General features: G+C 36.8%; 1 protein-coding gene across 5 annotated transcripts in view; it reads left to right on the forward strand.

Moving 5' to 3' along the window:
* ARID4B (AT-rich interaction domain 4B) overlaps window positions 1–23984 on the forward strand; it is a 148046-nt gene that overhangs the window by 115690 nt on the left and 8372 nt on the right. For 4 of the 5 annotated variants that reach the window (XM_072755938.1, XM_072755940.1, XM_072755941.1 and 1 more), the window contains 4 exons: window positions 6268–6352; window positions 9455–9653; window positions 17910–19124; window positions 22509–22622. In XM_072755938.1, the coding sequence (XP_072612039.1) occupies window positions 6268–6352; window positions 9455–9653; window positions 17910–19124; window positions 22509–22622 (1613 nt within the window). Of the gene's footprint in view, window positions 1–6267; window positions 6353–9454; window positions 9654–17909; window positions 19125–22508; window positions 22623–23281; window positions 23438–23984 lie in introns of all 5 variants that reach the window. The other variant, XR_012001063.1, reaches the window with a different exon arrangement.

Here is a 23984-nt window from a genome sequence, read left to right on the forward strand (position 1 = left end):
CCATGCTAAGCTCCTTGTGGGAAGGAGCCATGTTGTATTCATTCCTAAATACTCAGTGCCTAGTACACAATCTGTCACATAAATAGTACCTAAGAAGTATTTACCAAATGAATAAGCCCTCATGCATACTTTCAGTCACAGAGTTTTCATATAATTTTTTTACTTTAGGGATCCAGCTCCTTCATTTTATACAGGTCAGGGAGCAGACATAAGTTAAATGAGTTGCTCATGCTTCTGTTCTTTCATGTTTGTTCCATTAGTTGAATATTAGGTGATTTCAATAGAGGTATTCTCAAGTACACCAAATATATACTTTCAAAATATTTTCCTCAATACTTTTAGTTAAATACCTGATGAGATACTTGTCTAGATTTCATGCATTCCCGACAGTGCATTAATTGATCATTGAAAAATATGGTCTAATTACTATCAGACTTAATTTTCTAAATCAGTATTTGTTTTAATTTTTGTTTCAATATTTGTTTTTCTTAGTTTTTCAATATTTGTTTTTAAATGGAAATATTTAGTTATCTTTTCATTGTGCCCTGGCAAACTATATTCCCTTTGGTCACAAAGAGGCCAATTACTTTCTTGTGATCGTGATTTTTAAAGATAACGTCCAGTTAAAGGCAGCACGTTTTTTTTTCTTTTTTTTAAGATTTTATTTATTTATTCATGAGACACACACACACACACACACACACACACACACACACACACACACGGAGGCAGAGACACAGGCAGAAGGAGAAGCAGGCTCCATGCAGGGAGCCTGACATGGGACTCGATCCCAGGTCTCCAGGATCAGGCCCCAGGCTAAAGGCAGCACAGTTTTTATCAATAATCCAAACTACCTGGTTTTCTTCAGACATTCTCATAGAACTCTATTACTGCTTGAATCCAGAGTTACCAGTCATTTTGTTTGAAGGCCCACTGCTTAGCTTACATTTCTCTCCTAGCTCTCAGACCATGTGATCATAAACAAGACAACCAATAGGCCTGCTAACCTTGAAGAAGAATCTAGGTGTATTAAAATGATAAAAAGTGGTTTCTCTGAAGACCTGTTACCCTAAATACTTGTTAAGCAGTGTTCTTCCTATGCATTGAGAGACATCATCAAAATACATACTCTTGATTCCATCTGTGGTACTTAAAGCAAAACCAAGAATATTGGAGAGCCGAGGGAAGGACAGCATTCTTGTGTATTTGAGGATGTCTGAGAAAATGACTAGAAACATTTTCAAATTAAAAAAGTATCGCATTTAGTTATTAAGATTCTTAATATTCTTTAAGAATGTATTTTGAGGGCAGTCCAGGTGGCTCAGCGGTTTGGTGCAGACTTCCGCCCGGGGCGTGATCCTGGAGACCTGGGATCAAGTCCCACGTCGGGCTCCCTGCATGGAGCCTGCTTCTCCCTCTGCCTGTGTCTCTCCTCTCTCTTTCTCTGCGTCTCTCATGAATAAATAAATTAAAAAAAAAAAAAAAAGAATGTATTTTGAGGGATGAATGGATATCTTACTTTGATATAGTACTCTAAGGAGATATTGAGAACTATTTTATCGTCTTCTGTTTCTTAGCTGCAATTTTCTGCTTTTTGCCACTTCCAGTAGTTTCAATTTTTATGATATCCAAGATATTTGAATTTGAGCTGAATTTTCTCATTTTTTATCTTCATTGATTATTTTCTTTTATGCTTGTAGTAAATGTATAGTTTCTTTTTAAATATATATTAAGTATACTGTATTAAAAGACAAAGTTTATATAGAATGAGCAGCATCAACTTCTTGTAGTTCTGAACTAGATTCATTTCATTCAAGTGTTAATTCTTGGTATTTGATAGGGAGTCAGAGATCTTGACCTACTAATACTGTCTCCTTTATTTAAATTAACTGGCACTATTAAAGTCAAAATTAAATTGGCCTACCCCTTTCTTTTACATAAGTTGGTATCTGTAGGAAATATAGGGGGGGGGGGGGGATTTGGCACCAATTTTTTTCTCCCATATGAACTTATGTGTCTCTCCTTTGTGTTCTTTGAATGTATTCTATAAAGAAAATGGAACACTTGCATGATACTCTGAGTAATTACATAAAGGGAAGGAACATTTCTTATTTTTAAAATATGATGATCAGGGCAGCCCGGGTGGCTCAGTGGTTTAGCGCTGCCTTCGGCCCAGGGTGTGATCCTGGAGACCCAGGATCGAGTCCCACTTCGGGCTTCCTGCACGGAACCTGCTTCTCCCTCTGCCTGTGTCTCTGACTCTCTGTCTCTGTGTCTCTCATAAATAAATAAATAAATAAATAAATAAATAAATAAATAAATAAATAAATAAATAAATCTTTTGAAAAATAAAATAAAAGATGATCAGTTACAGTTCTCAGTTTATTCTCTAATCTTTTTTTTTTTTTTTTTTTTTAAGATTAATCAGACAAAGTGCTATGTAGAATCTCATTAAATTTTGAAATATTTGTCTGGGCTAACGTTTGTGTCCATGATCTCAACTTCTATTTGGTAAGGGCATTTATAATTTAAAAGGGCTCCCTTAACCAAAATTCTCACATTATTTTCAGTTCTCCCTCATCATAGGTTGTGCATTTATATCTTTTAAAATATTTTTTAGACTTTATTGATTTATTATTTGACAAGAGGAAGGAGACAAGAGGAAAGAGAGCACAAGCAGGCAGAGCAGCCGGCAGAAGGAGAGGGAGAAGCATACTCCTTGCTGAACAGAAAGCCTGACTTGGGGCTCAATCCCAGGACACTGGGATCATTGACCTAAGCCAAAGGCAGACCCTTAACCAACTGAGCCCCCCCAGGTGCTGTGGTTGTGCACTTTGAAGGTGGCTTTTCCAGTTGCTGATCTATAATTCTTCTCTATGCTTACTCTGAATGGCACCTGCCATGCCTTCTGTCATTATGCTGATACTGACCAGAATGTTTTAAGAGGCAGTCCCTTTCTCTACCTTCCATTTTTCTCTAACTCCCTACCTGGTGCTGTTTTTGGCAAGCCTATTGCTTGCAAAGTCAGTTTACTTTCATGGTTTGGGTTTTCTTAATCTGCGAAATAAATTCATTGATAGGTTTTTAAGGCATTTTCTAGTTCTAAAGGCTATTAATTATAATAACAATAATATTGTGTTACTACATTTTATAAAAATAGGGAATACATTTGATGGAGAAAAGAAAAAATTTTAAGTAGTGTCAGAACAGGGGAATGCCTGAACAAACACACACTGAGAAAGTAGAACAGAAAGAGGCAACTAATAAAAGAGTAATAATATTAGCTAATACTTAGAGGACTATAAGTTACCATGTAATTACTTCAATAGGAAACATATCTAGGGACACCTGGGTGGCTCAGTGGTTAAGTGTCTGCCTTTGGCTCAGGTTGTGATCCCAGGGTCCTGGGATTGAGTCCTGCATCAGACTCCCCACAGGGAGTCTGCTTCTCCTTCTGCCTATGTCTCTGTCTCTCTCTGTGCCTCTCATGAATAAATAAAAATATCTTTTAAAAAAAAGAAACATATCTAAATGATTGTCCAAGGCATCTCCTAAAACCATACAGAATATTCATTATTTTAAAACAAAACTATCATCCAGAATAGTAAGACCAGGGATGCCTGGGTGGCTGGCTCAGTGGTTAAGCATCTGCCTTCGGCTCAGGGTGTGATTGCTGGGTCCCAGGATTGAGTCCCACATTGGGCTCCCTGTGGGGAACCTGCTTCTCCCTCTGCCAATGTCTCTGCCTCTTTCTGTGTGTTTCTCATGAATAGATAAATAAAATCTTTTTTAAAATGCAGTAAGACCATAGTGTTTAATTACTACTATTCAGATATTTTAGAATTGTGTAGTTCATTTCATCTAATTCCAGAATTTGTCTTTTTTTCTTTTCTGTCTGTTCCAACGCTTTCCACATCCACACTCACTACTTTAAGTTCTTCCAATAGCCAGTCTTCTTATAGAAAATAATTACCAGTTGGCATCTGTACACTGTTGGAGCTCAGGCATCAGCCTGTACCAGGCAATAGCTGTTACTGATGTGTATGTTTCTTCTACCTTCTTCTGAAGAAAATTTAACATTTATTCTGAGTCTTAAAGAAGTCTTCCTCTGTCATAGTGGACATTTTAACTATGGAGGCAGATGTATTCTTTGCTTGTTTGATGTATTTGGTGTTCCATGTAAAATAAATATATAACATCGTGGTAGTGATCTTAAGTTAAAGCTACTATTTTGCCCTAATTTGAAATATAATTCATGTCAAAAACCCAAGTTGAAAAAAAAAAAACCCAAGTTGAATAATAAAAATGTCTGATATTATAAAACTAACGACACAACAGATAGTCTTCATTTAAGAAAGGTTAAAAATAATATATCCTTGTTTAGTTTAGGTTGTTGTTATATATAACCATCATGAACTATCTTCAGTTATCTCTAAGTAGATAGAAAGCTTCTTTTGTTTTCTTTTAAACAAAGTATACAGCATTGACTTCCATAACTATATGCAAATAAGAGCAGCTTCTCGTTTACATTCAACTTTGTGGAGGGCAGAAATATTTTCTGTTCATTTTCCACCTTCACCCCAATTTTGGAAGGAACTGAATTGCTTTCATCTCAAGCATAATGCAATTTTTAGTATTCATAGGAAAGTGAAAAGTACTGTAAATATTTAGATAGGTGTTACTGTGCCAGTATAAATACCAAAAGGGGTATGTTTAGTAGAATAATATTTGTTTTAGAAGTTTTCAAAGTACTTAATCATATGTTTGATTCTCAAAAACTGTATGTGATATGCAGTCTTATTTTTTTATTTTACTTTTTAAAATAGTCTTATTTGGGACACCTGGGTGGCTCAGTGGTTGAGCGCCTGCCTTTGGCCCAGGGTGTGATCCTGGAGTCTCGGGATTGAGTCCCACATCAGGCTCCCTGCAGGGATCCTGCTTCTTCCTCTCCCTGTGTCTCTGCCTCTCTCTCTGTGTGTGTCTCTCATGAATAAATAAATAAAATCTTTAAAAAAATAAATAAAATAGTCTTATTTATACAGAATACACTAAATCTGATGTTGAGAATGGCTTAACCAGAGCCACATAACTAGCCTGCAGGGATTATGTGAAGACTTTCCTAGAACGCATTGCATTCTTTCTCATTCTTTTTACTTATCACTGTGGCCCCCCCAGCAGCTTCCAGCAGATAGACATAATCCTTTGCCTGAAGGGTGTGCCCTCAGCTTTATTGCAGCTAGTAGTTTACACCAGCCAGTAGAATTTATCTGGGAGTGGTTACAGACATACTTTCCAGGCCTACTCTAGAGCAAGAATATAATGTATTCGTCAGGTAATGACCCAAGTCATTTACTTCCTGACTTAGGACCTTTATTACTTCATTTAGTACCTCAAATAATGAGGACATTTTAATTTAAAAGCTCATTTTCAATTGTTCCGTGTTCTGGAGTTAAAAATGTCAGGTAGTTTCCCATTTTCCACAGTAATTGTATATAACTTTTGAACATAAAAAGAGGTTAATTCATTTTTAATGTTTCTTCTTTCTAGCTGAATTTTTATAAAAATAAACTGCCATTCTGTTTTGCTTTAAACAAATAGCTTTATTGCAGTCAGTAGTAAGTTGCACCCTATGAAATGCGCACAGACTGTCAGCATTGATTGGAAAGGCCATCAGAGTCAGAGCTGTTGACTCTTAGCTGTCTGTATATGTAGGAAGCACCTCAGAATACTGAAAAATTTGACAGAGTAAAGCTTTCCTACTATTTTATGAGAAGGTGTTTTTTATTTCAATTGATTTTGCATTGTTTGTAAGTTATAATGTGCTGTCCTATCACAATGTCATTTAAAATTAGAGCGTATTTCCTTAGCTTCCTGATGAGTCTAGAAAAAAAAAAAAAACCAACTGTCTCACTTGCTGCTTAAAAGAAAACAAAATAAAACAGAAAAAGCCAGAATATATTGTGGTTTCTTTATAATACAATTTGGTTTTTCTGGTGTAGCAGAGTAAGGAGTGCTAGTTTAGATGTCAAAAGATCTTTCTTTTTGGTCTTGGCTCAGCCAGAAGCTGACATTATGTCAGCAGATCACTTTATCTCTCTTTTTGGGCCTTGGTAGTTATATTCATCAAACCAGGAAGTTGAACTAAATGGTCTCCAAGGTCTTTTCCTATTCTAAAATGTTACAATTCTATTTACGAATTTTTCTTAAATATGGCATAGTTACTTCTGTGATGTTTTGTGTATTTATATTAATTTCCTTTAATTTTAGGTATGATGAATGGATTAAAGCAGATAAAATAGTAAGACCTGCTGACAAAAATGTGCCAAAGATAAAACATCGGAAGAAAATAAAGGTACTTATTTTGCTATATCATAGCTTTTAATCAAAGAACTTTTCCTCGAAAATGATGTATTAAGTGTGTGTGCATGAATGTTAGTAGAGATGGAAATACTCTCCGAACAGCGAATTTATCAAATGCTAGATTTGGGTATAGTTAATATTGTCAACTTTTGGGAAAGATCTTTTAAAACAAGACTAAGTGATCTTTGAGGGTTTTTTAGTCCTAACATTGGGTAAGACCATCCAGACAGATTTCTAGTTATTTCAGTCCTTTTTCCCCCTTTCCTCTCCAGTGAGGAATCATTAAATAGTGTGTCTAGGAGCCTGGCTTAGTGTAATGGCTGTAAACTATTCAAAGGAAGAGGAAGACGTATCTGAACGCAGAGGAGAGCCTGTCTGCACCTCCTCTGTTTCTTTTCATCTTTGTCTGACTCTGTTGGCAGGAGCTTAGAACATGTTCACAGGACCACATTAGCCCCACCGTCGATGGGTACTGTGGGAATCTATTAATGAGCTTGTTTGGAAATTAATGCTACTGCCGTGTATGATAGAATTACTCTTGTTTATTCTAAGACTAAATCTTTTAACTTTTATTAGAAAGTCAACCAGTCACTAGGTTTAAAAAATTTTTTTTTATCTTTTTAATGGCTTTTTTAGTCCTTTGAATGATATCTATAGTTGAGGTGTTTAGTAGTTCTTTTGAAATTCAATTTCCTGTATTCCCAGTGAGGAACTGTTTACTTTCCTGCTGGTGGTCCCAAATAGTGCAGACTTTCCCCCAGAATGGTGGTTCTTTTCTCACTGTAAAATCAAATCTGTTCTTCAAGTTCCAGTGTAACAACCTGGTAGCTTCTCAAACCCCTTTTATCTTCACTCTTGGTCTTTATTGGGAAGTATGGAAATTATGGCATTATTTTTAGCTATTGGAAAAGTTATGAGTGGTGTTAAAAAAAAAAGCCAGTGTCTATACACAGCAAGTTTTAGGAGGAGTATTGCTTAGTTGAAGAGGGGGTGTAGAGATGGGAGAAGTGGTATTAGAATATTCCCTAGAGAGATTTTTTCATAAATATTTATTCTCAGTTTAGTTCTTGGCCTCTCCCAGGGCATATTATAATTCCTGGTCTTTGGGGAAGAGGCATGTAAATTTTGGAAAATGCTTCCTAGATAATATTTTGATATTGCACCCCCCTCCCTCTCATCTTTCTTCTGATAGCCATTAAAAGCCATATTTGAAATAAATGAATGAATGAATGAATGAATGAATGAATGAATGAAAGCCATATTTGAATTTTGAGTGGGGTGGACCTTTTCTGCTCTCAGACTACATGATACATTATAATCTCTGGAATAAAATAATAAAAGGCTGGTAATGGTACAAAAATGGGAACAGCACTAATTATTGATAGACTATTGTTGTCTACCTGCACATAAGGCTTTCCAGTGCATTCTGAGAATTAAACCCAGATGTCTTAAATAGGTGACTCTTGCACTTGAGCATATATCAGTCACCTGGAGGACTTGTTGAAACTCTGAAGGCTTAGCTGCATCCCCAGCATTTCTTATTCACTAGATCTGAGGCTGGTTCCAGGAGTTTACATTTCTAACATATTCCCAGAAGATGCTCATGGCATGGGTCCAGGGCCACACATGGAGAACCTTTACCCTAAAGCGTCTGTAATATGTAATGAATTATCTTCTGTGCATCCAGAGTGATGATGGTGATGTACCATCTTTGGGAGAAGTGTGAAAATAGTCACTGAGATTCTAGTCTGTCTCTATAATAGGATGTCAGAGTCGTTTACTGCTCCATCATGCTCTACATCATCATTTAGGAAGCTTGTCTAAATGATTTTTCCCATAAATTATTTTCAGAACAGATTCAAAAAACAATTTCCAGAAGTATTTTAGTTAGCCTCTCCTCATCTTATTGGTAAACAGACAATTCTTTACTACAAATGGTAATTTACCACTGAGGCAAGAAAGTTGTCTCCAACTTCACTTTACAAGAGATCATTTGTTTAGAGTTACTCATCATTGCCAGCTAAATGAAGATGTTTAGAATTTTGTCATTCCCAACCCACATTTTATATTGAAAATGTTACAAGTTTTGAAACTACCAGGTTGAAATTATTTTCTTAAAGATTTTATTTATTTATTTGACAGAGCACACACAGCAGGGGGAGTGGCAGGCAGAGGGAGAGGGAGAAGCAAGCTCCCCACTGTGCAGGGAGCCCAATGTGGGGCTCCATCCCAGGATCCAAGATCATGACCTGAGCTGAAGGCAGATGCTCAACTTGCTAAGCCACCCAGGCGCCCCTGAAATTGTTTTTTTAATGAATATTTAAGCCTTAGGGATTTAATTTTGAATAATTTGTAACACCAATTATTAGCAGTATGAGGTTTGTTAGTCTCAATTGCTTATGGGATTACTAATTTAACTCCACTATTAAAATTTAAATATTAAACAAAAAACATTTTGCTCACTTGTAGTAATTGTTAAAAACTTTGGGAAAGGGACACCTGGGTGGCTCAGTGGTTGAGCGTCTGCCTTTGGCTCAGGTCGTGATCCCAGGGTCCTGGGATCGAGTCCCACATTGGGCTCACTGCAGGGAGCTTGCTTCTGTCTCTGCCTGTCTCTGCTTCTCTCTCTCTGTGTCGTGAATGAATGAATGTATGATCCTTAAAAAAAAACAAACAAAACAACAAAAAACAACAAAAAAACAACTTTGGGAAACCATCTCTGTGTTTTCTTTTTTAAGATTTTATTCATTTATTCATGAGAGACACAGAGAGAGAGAGAGAGAGAGAGAGAGAGAGAGGCAGAGACATAGGGAGAAGGAGAAGGAGAAGCAGGCTCCATGCAGGGAGTCCAATGTGGGACTCCATCCCGGGACTCCGGGATCATGCCCTGAGCCAAAGGCAGAATCTCAACCACTGAGCCACCCAGGTATCCCACTGTCTCTGTTTTTGAAGAGCTTCTTATATTCTTTCTTTTCATATTGTTTAATAATATATAATACAGCTTTGAATTTAAAATGAGTATTAACATTGTTACTAATAAATGCCTCATAATAACTCATGGTTAATGTGAGATACTTTTTTTTTCTTAACCTAGAATAAATTAGACAAAGAAAAAGACAAAGATGAAAAATACTCTCCTAAAAACTGTAAACTTCGGCGCTTGTCAAAACCACCTTTCCAGACAAATCCATCTCCTGAAATGGTATCCAAACTGGATCTTACCGATGCCAAAAACTCTGATACAGCTCATATTAAATCCATAGAAATTACTTCTATCCTTAATGGACTTCAAGGTAAACATAACAAATAGCCTATTGCATACAGTATGTGTTTTTCATTGTTAAAAATCAAGTTCTATAAAGGCAATTCATTGTTTTTTAATTGGGCCAAAATTTTATTGTCTGTTGTTACTTGAAATAAAATCAGCCATTGATTGAGGCTTGAAAATATTTCTATTATTAGTAGATCTAAAAGCTTCATTAAATTTTAGTTATGATTTATTATTCACACCCTACAGTATTGTACTGTGGGTTTTTCAGGTACTATCTTTTTCCATTGCCAGTTAAAGCATGGTTTCTGTTATGTAATATTAGACTTACACAGCTATACTGAATTTTTGGTAAATAATACTAAACTTTGCTTATCTCTATTACATCTATTATGATCTCTTTTATGATGGCATTATTGCTTAATATTTAAGGCAGAATGAAGTATAACTATCAAATAATAAAAATGAGGAAGACTGGAGAGGAGATTTAATAAATTTGACTATCAGGGGAAGGGGGAAATACGACCTATCAAATGAAGTATGTATCTTCATAAAAAATATTTTACATTTCTCAATACTTAAGTATTTGGATTTTTACTCACTTAGAATGTGATAGAAATTGTTTTATGTCTCTTAGTTCAGATGGTTACTTGCATGAACTGTTTTTTTAAACCAAATGCTGTGAATATTCTAAAGTTCAGTCTTTATAATTCTAATATGTCAGACATCTAGGCAGTATATGAAAATATATATATAATTTAAGGAATAGTATGAATATGAACATTGGTATGTCTACCATAGTGATGGACAAACAATATTTACTTAAAAGAATTTTGCATTTCTGTTCCCGAAGTAATTAATATCCTGATTTTAGTGCAATCATCCCTTTACTTTTCATTATAATTAAACATATGTATATATATTAAACATAAATATATATTTCTAAAGAGCATATTGTTTAGTTTTGTTAAAACTGAGTAGCAGGCATAAGCCTTGCTATGTAAGAAAAGGCAATATTTCCACTCAGATCAAGTTTCCCTGAGAATATTGCCTGAATAGAGTCTGTAGGCCATATTCTAATTTCCCATTCAGCTTCTCTGTTGCAAAAGCCTCTCTAAGGTACTTCAGTGGGGAGGGTCATAAAGGAGTTCTGGGAAGCATTGGGGCTTACCAAATCAGAAACTCTGATGTAGTATAGTGGATGATGAACAGGAGTATGTAGTTCCATACTCTGGAGGAGTATGGGAGTAGTAAGCTGCTGTTTTCTGATCTAGGTTTACCAAATACACCTCTAGCTTTCTAGGTCAAAGCAAAATGTTTCTGCTGGGTAAAATGATGTAGTCAGCTGACCGGGATAACACTTGGCAAGACTTGGAGGGGAGAGTTGGAATTTCATCAACATGTTAAAACAAGCTAAACCTATTTAAACTCCTTCAGATTGTGTGGGGGCAGCAGGTATCTTGTGATACAGCACAACAGTGATAGCAGTCCTTTGTATTACTTTCTTTGGAAATAACTCTGTGCTATGTGCTAGTATGGACTGATTTCCTTCTGCATCTGGTTCACAGATATCTTCCTGAGGAGATCCCATTCTAGGAATCACTCTTCAGAGTACTACTTGGAAGTCCTTTTGGCATCTCCTGTCTTTTTTTTTACCTTCCTTGGCATACTCTCATTGTGGTGGAACATTTTCTCTAGTAATTTTTTAAGAACAAATGAGTGAACAAATGAGTGAGAAGGAAAGATTTTTAGAGATTGTGTGTGTCTGAGAATATCATCCTGTGTATGGTTTTGCATGGTTTACCCAGATAGAATGTTTTCCTTTAGTATTTTACTGGTATTGTTCAGTTGTCTTTTTTTTCTTCTAACATCGTTTCTGTAAAGTCCAGAGCTCTTCCAATTCCTCATTCTTCCTGTGAGACTTGTTTTATTTCTTAATGTTTTTTTTTTCTTTTCCCTCTCTTTGGAATCTTGAATCTTTGTGTCTAATGTCTTAAAATTTCACGGTGATTATGCCTTATGTTGATGTATTTTTATCCACTGTCCTGTGTTCTTGTTAGATTCTTTTCATTCTACAAACTTGGACCTTTCTGTTTCAGCTGCTTTTCTTGAATTGTTTTGTTGATTATTCCCCTCCTCTGCCTTTTACTATTCTTTCTTGTTTGGGGTGTGTGTGTGTGTGTGTGTGTGTGTGTGTGTGTGTTTTCTTGACTAGTCATTATATCAATGTTGCACTTTTTTTTTCCTAAGATTTTATTTATTTGAGAGAGAGTGAGAGAACACAAGTGGGGTGGGAGGTGGGCAGAGGCAGAGGGAGAAGCAGACTCTCTGCTGAGCAGGGAGCTTAATGTGGGGCTTAATCCTGGGACCCCGGGATCATGACTTGAGTCAAAGGCAGATGATTAACCAGCTGAGCCACCCAAGTGCCCCCAATATTGTACTTTCTATTATATATTCTAATGTATTTATCTTTTGGGGGGTAGGTCTACTATTCATTCTTTTGTGTTTTTTCTTTTATTTCTTTTATTTTTAAAGATTTATTTATTTGAGAGAGTTTGTGAACACATGATCAGGGGGAGGGGTAAGGGAAGAGGGAGACAAGTAGGCTCCCTGTTGAGTGGGGAGCCCAACGTGGGGCTCCATCCCAGGACCCTGAAATCATGACCTGAGTCGGATGCTTAACTGACTGCCCTTTTTCTCTGATTTCTTAGAAATTTTCTCAACTTTATCTTCTCATCCTTTTATTGACTATTAATTTACTGCTATAATGTTTAGTGACAGCTGTAATGTTTTTAATTTTCAAGAGTTCTTTATTTTCTGCATGCTCTCCTACTATTCTATTCTTTTAAGATGTGTACATCTTATCTTTCTGTCTTTGCTTTTTCCAAAGGATATTGTAATTTTTTTGTTCTTCTTTTGCATGGTTACTTACTTCCAGTTTGCTCTTTCCTGCCTTATTGTTTTGATCTCTTCCTTATGAAGGACTTTTTCCTTGGCTGTCTTCTCCTGATTAGGAATCATGAGCACATGGTTGGGACAGGTCAACTTTGAGTTTCACTAGGATAATCTGGATGGGCCAATTTTTGGAGAGGACTACTGTCAGATCTTTAGGTTTTTTTCTTACACTAGTTGCATTCTAGAGAGAAGTCTTCTAGTCTTCACTAGAGGGTAAGAGAATGTCTTCTAGTGCTCTAGGATCCAGTTGAGAACTGGGAAAGTGAGGGGTGAAATTCTTAGCATTTTCTTTTTTAAGTAGGCTCCATACCCAGCCTGGAGCCCAAAATGGGGCTTGAACTTGTGGCCTTGAAGTCAAGACCTGAGCTGAGATCAAGAGTCAGACACTTAACTGACTGAGCCGCCTAGGTGTACCTTAGCATTTTTAATTCTCTGATCCTGCTGAGTACAGCATCACATCTGTACCTATCTATGCCTTCAATAGTTCTTAGCATTGCCTAGGTCAGGAATCTTGAATTACCATCTTGAGAGAATAAACCTCCAGAAGAGTAGTCACCTAGCAAACTGCAGTGGATGTGAGGACCTAGGAATCTAAATACTTGTCAAATAATGTTCACCTAATAATAATAATAATAATGTTCACCCAATGCTCCTTACATTAGGCTGACTCCTCTACTTTTCATTTTCATAGATATATGATATAGCCAATTATTATTGAATATCTGGGTTTATTCTCAGCTCCATTCATTGCTGACTTGAGAAAAAAGTTGCCTTTCTTGAATCTGTTAACTCTGATTCATCTGCTTTCTGGCTTGTGCATCCTGTTGCTGTTCTCTCCTGTTTTTCCCTGTGTTTGTTCCTGTATTATTTCAGAAATAGTGTTAACGTAGCATATGTATGATTGTGTATGTAATATATAAGTATTAGTATTATATATTAGTATAATAAATATATATCCTCAAACAACACACAGATACATATACACGCATACACAATACAATATATTTATAAATGGGATCATTGACACTGCAAACCCAACCTTTTGGTGTGGGACTTGGTATAGTATAACTGATAAATTTTTCCATATCAGCATATTCATACTACAGGATAGCTGTATCATAATTTATTTAATTAGTTCTTTTTTTTTTTTTTTAAGATTTTATTTATTCATGAGAGGCAGAGGGAGAAGCAGGCTCCACGCAGGGAGCCCGATGTGGGACTCGATCCTGGGTCTACAGGATCATACCCTGGGCTGCAGGTGGCACTAAACCGCTGTGCCACTGGGGCTGCCCTATTTAATTAGTTTTTGATTAAAAAAAAGATATTTAGGTTATTTCAATTATTTTCCCTATTGTGCATAATTCAACAGTGAGCATCATATTGGCATATTTGTAACATTTTAAATATTTGCTTCATATTTTCTCCTTTCCATGGTGAATTTTATTTTATTTTAGATTTGGCCATAGATCAACTTCAAGACATTTCAGATTATTTACAGTTTAAAAAAAAGAGATTGTTGCTATGAATGCATATGTGTATGTATATGTACATGTATATAATAAAGAAAATTTGAGACCACCCACGAGTATAGAACAGATAGCTAGGAGTCTATCTCCTTGGCATGAGATGGGCTACGGATGGAACAAGAGAGGAGGTGATGGTTAGAATTCTGTGGAGGCATTGAATGTCTCTAGAGAGTAATCATTCACATTTTAGCACTAAATCCTCTCAAGTGAACTAGATCCCTGATGAATCACCAAATGGAAAGCTTATCCATTAATAACCCATACCAACAGAGTTAAGTTTTAGTAGGTCATCCTTCAGTGTACATAATCAAGGAAAGCTCCAGCATAAAAGATGGAAACTAAAACAGAAGAAATGATGACCCTTGAGGAGAGAGAGAATGAAGGTAACAAACATGAACTATTAATTATCTCTGGTTATTATTAACCTCAGAGAACCCAGAAGTATCTATAAAACAAGAACAGGATACAGTGAAAAAGGAACAAACAAGAAAAACTTAGAAATAAAAATTAAAATTCAACAAAGCAGAATTTGAAGTTGAGGAAAACTTGAGAAAGTGTAAGAAAGCAGTGATAGGAATGTTAGAAGATGAGTGATATGAGTATCATTCTAGGAATAGTGAAATTAGAGGGGAAGAAATTAACAGGTAACCATACCACTCTTTGAGTAATACTCTCATGTTTATAATCTTTGTTTTTTGTAATGGGGAGAAAGGCACTAGCATTACTTCTAGAATCAGTCAGCCTGAGGCATCAAGAAGCCATGGAAACAGATGCCTGGTTATTTGTAACTATAAAAAGCAGTTGGGTTTTGAAAAACTGAACAAGAAAACACTGAGCTGGGATTTTCTTATAAACTGTCTCACAACTAAATTATTGATTTGTACCTCATGTCTTAGTGAGTGCTGTATATATGATGTATATACAGTGGTATATTCTCTTCCCCCCACCCCCCCCATATGCATACCAATCTCTGGAGTCATCCTGGAATAATCTTTGGGTAGGTGGAGAAATTACCAAGTAACTAAAAGAAGAAAACCTTCAGAACTAACAGACATGATTTTTTTTTTTTTTTTTAGATTTTATTTATTTATTCATGACAGAGAGAGAGAGAGAGAGAGAGAGGAGCAGAGATACAGGTAGAGGGAGAAGCAGGCTCCATGCAGGGAGCCCGATGTGGGACTCGATACTGGGTCCCCAAGATCACACTCTGGGCCAAAGATGGCACTAAACCGCTGGGCCACTGGGGCTGCCCATGATTCTTTTTTTTAAAGATTTTATTCATTTATTGGGAAGAGCGGGAGACAGAGTATGTAAGATAGAGCACCAGCAAGGGGAAGAGGCAATGAGGGGCAGGGAGAAAGGGAGAAGCCGACTCCTCGCTGCGCAGGGGACCAGATGAAAGGCCCCAGGACCTTGAGATCATGACCTGAGCCAAAGGAGACGCTTAACTGACTGAGCCACCCAGGTGCCCTAGGACATTGAATCTTTATATTGAAAGAGCCCACCAAACACCTGGTAAATTGGTTAAGAAAGAGCTATGCCACAGTGCATTATTATGAAATTTAAAAATACCAGCAATAAAAACAACCACCACTAAGGATGAGAAGACAAATGAAAGTAGTGTTTTTAACACTTGTAAGGAAAATACCTTCAAAGTTTTGAGGGGAAATAATTTTCAACTTGGAATTCTGTACCTAAAACAATGAAGTTTGAAGGGTAGGATGTATTCAGATATAAGGACAAATAATATTTATCTTCTATATAACTTTTTCAAGAAAGTACTAGATGATGTGCTCCAACACATACAGGAATAAACCAAGAAAGGGGAAGATGGGCAATTCATTTAACAGTGGGTCTCTGTCAAGAGAAAGCAGTGAAAGGAATTCTAGGATGATGGCTATTAGAGTAGACCCAGAGAGCAACCAACTAGATGGAGTTAGAAAGTAGGCCTCTGAGATAGAGAGATTTGGTGAATAAGGGAATCAGATGGAGTGCTAGACTTAATGGAGCAGTTGAAATAAAGATGAAAGGCCTACAAAAGGAAGACATAACGTAGAAAAGAAAAGAAGGACTTGTGGAAACTTGAAAAAAATAAATGGCTCTATCACAAAAGAAGTTTATCAAGCATGCTGCCTACTTCTGCAGTGAACCACATTTATGTACGTTACAAATAGTATATTTAATTAAAGATGATTATATATAGAAAGTATGACAGGAGATGGGAATATTAATAAGAAAACATCCTCACTGCTCATTGCAGGCTAAATTTCCTAAATGAACAAAGTTACAGTTCTCATCATTTCTATTTTTTTTTTTCATCATTTCTAAATAATATACTACCCAAAGAAATGGTATTGAGACTTCAGAGGCTGCAAAAGGAAGAAAAAGAGCTGTTGGTTTTCTTTCTACATTTGTTTATAGTCATATTTGCATTGCTTCCATGGTTTAAAAAATTCAGTTATACAGAACATGTTGAAAAGTTAAATGTTTCTGTCTTAATTGTATCATTTTTTATTTTTAGGAAACTTAGCTAAAGAATATACGTAGTGGGACACCTGCTTGGCTCAGCAGTTAAGCGCATCTGCCTTTGGCTCAGGTTATGGTCCTGGGGTCCCGGGATCAAATCCCAATCGAGCTCCCTGCATGGAGCCTGCTTCTCCCTCTGCCTATATCTCTGCCTCTCTCTTTCTGTGTCTCTTGTGAATAAATAAATAAAATCTTTTAATATATATATATATATAGTATTGTAATTACAATTTTAAATCAGGAGTTCAAACAGCTTATATTTCTATTTCATCTCGACTTTTACTAGCTCTTTGGGGTAGTTTAACCTCTAAATTCCAGTCTCCTAAACTGTAAAATGGGGTTATTTTACCTGCCGCTTATAGGGTTATTGTGAGACTGAATCAGACAGTCTGTGCAAGGCATATCAAAGTATCTGGCATATAGCATTTTCTCAGTAAATGTTAATATTAAAATCCTAGTAAAGGCAAAAATTTTTTAAGATATATTTATTTATTTTGAGAGAGCTAGCGAGTGCACGTGAGTAGGGAGGAGGGGCAGAGGGAGAGGAAGAGAGAATCTCCAGCAGACGCCCTACTGACTACAGAGCCTTACTTGGGGCTCCATCCTATGACCCATGAGATCACAACCTGAGCTGAAACCAAGAGCTGGATGCTCAACCGACTGAGCCACCCAGATGCCCTGGCAATTATTTTTTATACCTAATTGAATTCATTTACTAAAATGAATTTTTAAGAAATAAAATCTGTAAATATTTTTATGTAAGGTATCAGTTACTTAAGTTAATTGTGTCTATTCTTTAAAACATCATAGAAATTCATTGTTCATAAATATTTGAATAATCATTACAACACTGAAAATGAAGTATATAATTTCCTAAGAATACAGACTTTGAAGTTAGAATTACCTGGACCTGGGACTGCATCCTGACTGCACTATTATATTCTACTCATAAATTTAAGAGGTTTCTTTTTTATAATCAGCTTTATCGAGGTATAATTTACAAACAATAAATTTCATGATTTTTATGCTTACAATTTGTTGTGTTTTGGCAAAGGTGTACAGGAGTGTCACTACAGTCACCCTCTCAATGTAAAACATTACCATCATTGTGTGAGTGTCTTCCCTCTTCAAAGCTCCCTTTCCTCACCTGTAAGATGGGGATAAAGCCTAGCAACCCAAGAGGGTTATAAACAGGCTAATTATATCAAGCGCCTTGCACAGGGAAGTCATTGCTAGTGTTATTATACTCATTGGCTTTTCTTCTTATTTTCTAGCTTCTGAAAGTTCTGCTGAGGACAGTGAGCAGGAAGATGAGACAGGTGCTCAAGATATAGATAACAGTGGCAAAGAGGACTCTAAGATTGATCATTTGACCCACACCAGAAATGATCTTCTTGCGAAAGAGGAACAGAACAGTTCATCATTGCTAGAAGAAAACAAAGTCCATGCAGATTTGGTAATGTCCAAACCAGTGTCAAAATCTCCAGAAAGATTAAGAAAAGATATGGAAGGATTATCTGAAGATACTGATTATGAAGAAGACGACGAAATCACAAAAAAGAGGAAAGATGTTAAGAAAGACACCACAGAGAAGTCTTCAAAGCCACAAGTGAAACGTGGTAAAAGAAGGTATTGCAATACAGAGGAGTGTTTAAAAACCGGATCACCTGGCAAAAAGGAAGAAAAAGCCAAGAACAAAGAATCGCTTTGCATAGAAAACAGTAGCAACAGCTCTTCAGATGAAGAGGAAGATGAAAAATCAAAAACAAAGATGACGCCAACTAAGAAATATAATGGTTTGGAGGAGAAGAGAAAATCTCTCCGGACAACTGGTTTCTATTCAGGATTTTCAGAGGTGGCAGAAAAAAGGATAAAACTTTTAAATAACTCTGATGAAAGACTTCAGAACAGCAGAGCAAAAGATCGAAAAGATGTCTGGTCAAGCATTCAGGGGCAGTGGCCTAAAAAAACACTGAAGGAGCTTTTTTCAGACTCTGACACGGAGGCGGCAGCTTCCCCGCCCCATCCTGCCCCAGAAGAGGGGCCGGCAGAGGGGTCACTGCAGACTGTAGCTGAGGAGGAGAGCTGCTCGCCCAGTGCCGAGCTGGAAACACCACCTCCAGCCAGTGCTGACAGTAAACCCGCTGAGGAAAAAACAGCAGAGATCGGTGACAAAAAAGCAGAATTTCCTAGTAGTGGCAGCAATTCCGTGCTCAATACCCCTCCTACTACACCCGAATCGCCTTCCTCGGTCACTGTAACAGAAGCCGGTCAGCAGCAGTCTTCTGTGACAGTGTCAGAACCGCTGGCTCCAAACCAAGAGGAGGTTCGAAGTATCAAGAGTGAAACGGATAGCACAATTGAGGTGGATAGTGTCGCAGGGGAGCTCCAAGACCTCCAGTCGGAAGGGAACAGCTCACCAGCAGGCTTTGACGCAAGTGTGAGCTCCAGCAGTAGTAATCAGCCAGAACCAGAACATCCTGACAAAGGTGAGGAGCAAAAAGCACACATTGCCTTATTTTAAGATTTCCCTCCTTACACTGTCAAGGGCTTCACAGTGTCTCCTATTAGAACATGAGATGTTTAAGTGAAATACTTGTGTGAACATGGTAAAATGGAAATTTGAACGGTAATTTGAGTGATGAGTAGTGAATGAATTTAAAAGCTTGAGAAGGATTTAATATCCTTTGCTTAAGCTATTACATTTCATAGTGGACCAGAACACATGCGAAAAGTGCATCCAAAATCCAAACCTGCTTGAAAATTCATTATACATGACTATATGGCATGAGCAGCTGAAGTATATTTCTGTAACGTTGTTTTTGCAATTGTAATGTGCAGTTTCTCACAAACATTTTGATTTATTGACAGACCCCTCCACCCTTAACCAAATACTGTATGTAGGGGTTTGGAGCAACCAACTGTCCAGGCACTGCTTTCCTCAGACAACCGTGTCAAACTGATTTTCAAGCCTGACTAACTTGTGTGAGTTTGTAAAGGAATTTGCTGCTTTCTTAGTTGCATAGCTTCCAAATTGAAGGACCAATGTGTATGTAAATAACCTACAATAATACTTTTTGATTTTCCGTGGAGTTGTTAAAAGAAATTCAAATTAGTACTTTCCAAAGTATTAGTGCCTTTTGATTTTACCATAGCTATACTTCTGTCATTATTTTTCTTATAAACCACTTCACTCAGGTGTCTTCAAATGAATATAATATACACTGACACTTGGCTTCGAAACATACTTTTCCATTGCAAAGATAGGATATGTATTTTATATAACATACCAGTTTTTATTATACTTGCCTTACGTTTTTAGCTGAGTTTAAAGAGATGTGGCATAGATCAGATGAGTTAATTCCAAGATTCTCACACAAATATTTTTTTCCTTTTTTTCAGCTTTACTGAGATACAATGATGTGACACTGTCATACAAATCTGGACTTAAAACATTTCTTTTTAAAAAATAAATGTTGGGACACCTGGGTGGCTCAGTGGTTGAGCCTCTGCCTTCGGCTCAGGGTGTGGTCTCGGAGTTCCGGGACCAAGTTCTGCATCGGGCTCCTTGCATGGAGCCTACTTCTGCTCCCACTGCCTATGTCTCTGCCTCTATCTCTGCCTCTCTCTGTCTCTCATGAATAAATAAATAAAATCTTTAAAAATAATAATAAAAATAAATATTAACTAAAAATATAGTTGCAATTCAGTTGGGATCATCATTATGTTTTCATATTCATGCATATAGCTACAGTATGTGTTCCATGGAAAAGAGCTAGAATAGTTTTTTGACTGACTAAGCACTGTCTTTTTTGGAATCTTGATCTTGACCAGGTTAAAAAGTATTCAACTGAAGAAATACTCCCAAATTTAGGATAATAGAGACCATCTGCTTTATGAAATCAAAGCATAAAATATTTTTTAGAATTGATCTCTCTTTATTTTTTTTAAAGATTATTTATTCATGAGAGAGACACAGAGAGGCAGGGACATAGGTAGAGGGAGAAGAGGCTTCCCGCAGGGAGCCTAATGCAGGACTTGATCCCAGGACTCTGGGATCACCCCCTGAGCCAAAGGCAGACACTCAACCACTGAGCTACCCAGGTGCCCCTTGATCTCTCTTTAAAATAAATTCTTAAGCACCGATTTCATATGGCTTCATTTTAAGAAATTTGTCTACCAATATCAGAGAATTCACATTATAGCAAAAGTAAAAATGGAAGTTTTACAACTTAAATTTAGGATTTCCCTCCAATTAGTTCACATTAAGCTTTTTATTTCTTGCACCTGAAAGCTTCAGAATTAACACTCTTTTAGGGAGAAACCTGGCAATTATTTTTAAAACTCTGTGCTTCAATATAGTCATTACTTTAATAACCTCTTTATGTTTCACTTAAATTGTTATATTAAAATAGCATTAGGAGGGCAGCCCGGATGGCTCAGCACTTTAGCGCCACCTTCAGCCCAGGGCCTAATCCTGGGGACCTGGGATCGAGTCCCACGTGGGGCTCCCTGCATGGAACCTGTTTCTCTCTCTGCCTGTGTCTCTGCCTCTCTCTCTCTCTGTCTCTCTGTCTCTCATGAATAAATAAATAAAAATCTTAAAAAATAAATAAATAAAATAGCATTAGGAAAAGTTATCAGTAAGGTGTAATTTAAAAAATTAGGAAGTTACAAACAAAACAGTTAATAGCCTATTCCTTTTTTTTTTTTTTAAGAGTTTATTTGACAGACAGCACAAGCAGGGGGAGTGGCAGAGAGAGGGAGAAACAGGCTCCCCACTGAATAGGGAGCCTGTTACAGGGCTCAATCCCAGGACCCTGAGATCATGACTTGAGCTGAAGGCAGACACTTACCAACTAAGCCACCCAGGCACCCCTAGCTTATTCCATTTTTGACCAAGGAAGCCCATCTTATATATTCAAGACTGATTTTACCAATTGTAACAGGACTAAGAAATGTTTCTTGTAGCAAGCATGCATAGTTTTTTTTTAATCATATTTATATGTCATTACAGTATCTGACATTGTACTGAGTAGAGATGGGACTTCATTAATCTCTGAAGAAGTCTGGTAGATGGTACATATAATTAGAAATACTTAGAAACACAGCAGATGCTGAGGACCAAGTTAATAGTATAGAAAAGTGTCCTGAAACTACAGTCTGGAGGAGTGGTCATGACATGAAGCCTGGGCATGTCTTAATGAGGAGAAGGTCTTAGTGAAGATGTAGGATGTGGGCTAGTTCTTAAAGAGGAAGACATTTATGATGTTTCGGGATAATTTCCTGCCAAGAAGATGAAATATTTCTCAGAATTACTATGCTGGATTTGTAAATGGTATATGTGTCAACCAGTGCTCTGGCAGTGAGGTTATTGGTGAAATAAATAAATTGGTAAAATAACTAAGTGTGAATTACTAAAATTTATCCCATTAATATAAATTTAAAAATTAATATCATTAAAAATATAGCATTAATATTTTCATCTGTAATTAAATCTTAATATTTATTTTGCTTTTATTGAATTTTAACAAATTTCAGTTTTTATTTTCAGCATTTACCTGTTTTTGAATGACTAGACTCATAAACTTCCAGTAGTATTTTGAGAACTGTTTTTAGTTTTATCTGATTTTTCTAAGATGGATGTACCTATTTTATTTGCTTTTTTAAAACTCTTCTATTATGTGTAGTAATTCAGTTCATTAATGATAAGTAATTCTAAAAATTACAGTAATTTCTTTGATAATTGTACCTCTCATAAAGAATATGCATAGTTTCAGAGTTGTTCTCTGCTTCTAAAATGTGGAATTAATTTATACCTAGGAAAGCTTAATTTTACTTTGTGTTACTTAATAATTTCTTTCCCATCATAGCCTGTACAGGTCAGAAAAGAGGGAAGGAATCTCAGGGAGGAGGAAGTTCATCAAAAAAGCAGAAACGAAGCCATAAAGCAACAGTGGTAAACAACAAAAAAAAGGGAAAAGGCAGTAAGTGTGAAACCTCTCGTTATTTAAATATATAAATAATGGCGGATATGGTTTTTTCCCCCCCATTAAGAAAAGGGTATTCAGGATATGGTATAGTTAAATATTTTGGTTTTGTCTCTGCCCTCAAAAAAGTCACACAGAAGTCTTCTGATCCTAGGTAAATTCTAGGATTAAGCAGTTTGGTGTTGAAATTCAACAGTGGTATTGATTGCTGATGAATGATCAGGTAATCCTCTTTAAGATAATAGCCAATATAAGTTCAACATCTTTGTTAGTGTTATGTCCCACCCATTCTTTCCACTTGACATTATATGTATCATATATAATTGAAAATACTTTCAATTATATATTGTTTTTATTACAATGAAATTGATTGCTTTGTAACTCTTCAAGGCAAAATCAGACTGAAAGAGATTAATCAAGATAGCTTTAGAGCTGTAATTCTAACAACTCCAGTCTACTACATTTATCTGTGGTACCCCAAACTGTGTGTCCCAAGAGCAGCTATATAAACAATACTAAAAATTTAACTTTAGTAATGGCTCTGTTTGTCAACCAACAGGAATTTATATACTGTATTTCTCCTGAGAGCTGCACATTTTATCTCTCTTTTGTAGACAAAGTGAGAAGCAGAAAATATGTAAAGAATTTTTTTTCAGGTGCCCCACACTGACCTCCTGCTGCTCTTCCAGGAGACTCCTGCCACCTCCACTGCCTGACCTTTGCTATCGGCCGGCTTGGCTGCACTTCAGTGCAGAAAAGGGTTATGCGGCCAGCTCCCCGAGGTTCTGCTGAGCCCATATGACTTCCAGGCGGTGAATATGGCGTCCCTCGGGGCCCCGGGCGGCTGTGCTCAGCAAGGCCATGAAAGCCAGGCTGAGGCAGACCACTGCATCAGAGTGGGGCCAAGCCTTGGGTGGCTTAGCTAGGAGTTGCCAGGGGTTCCAGAGCAGCAGTGGTGGGGTTGGGAGGGGATTCGTTTAAGATGTGTTTTATAAAGGAGTGGTGGCGTTTCTTCATTCTCCAAACACCACAGTGGGAGGAGTTGCTGTGTACCTTTTCTATCTAGAATACTTTTCAGGCTTTGAAAGCCTAACTATGCTTTTCTTGGGGGTAGCTGTTGTTAAATAATGAAACAATAAATAAATGCTAAGTTGATCGTCAATTACTTGGAATATCAAACAGGATATTTAAAGTGTTACTTACTACACAGTGATATTTTTGTCTTAAAGACTTTACCGTTTAAATGACATTTCCTAAGAGGGCTCATCTTCAACAAGTCACTTAATGTATTTCTATAATTTTGAGTACATTAGTTATATTTGATTGTATTCTATAACTGTTCTGTAGCAGTTATAGTTA

The sequence above is a fragment of the Vulpes vulpes genome, chromosome 4 (genome assembly GCF_048418805.1).
Source record: "Vulpes vulpes isolate BD-2025 chromosome 4, VulVul3, whole genome shotgun sequence".
Classification (NCBI taxonomy): domain Eukaryota; kingdom Metazoa; phylum Chordata; class Mammalia; order Carnivora; family Canidae; genus Vulpes; species Vulpes vulpes.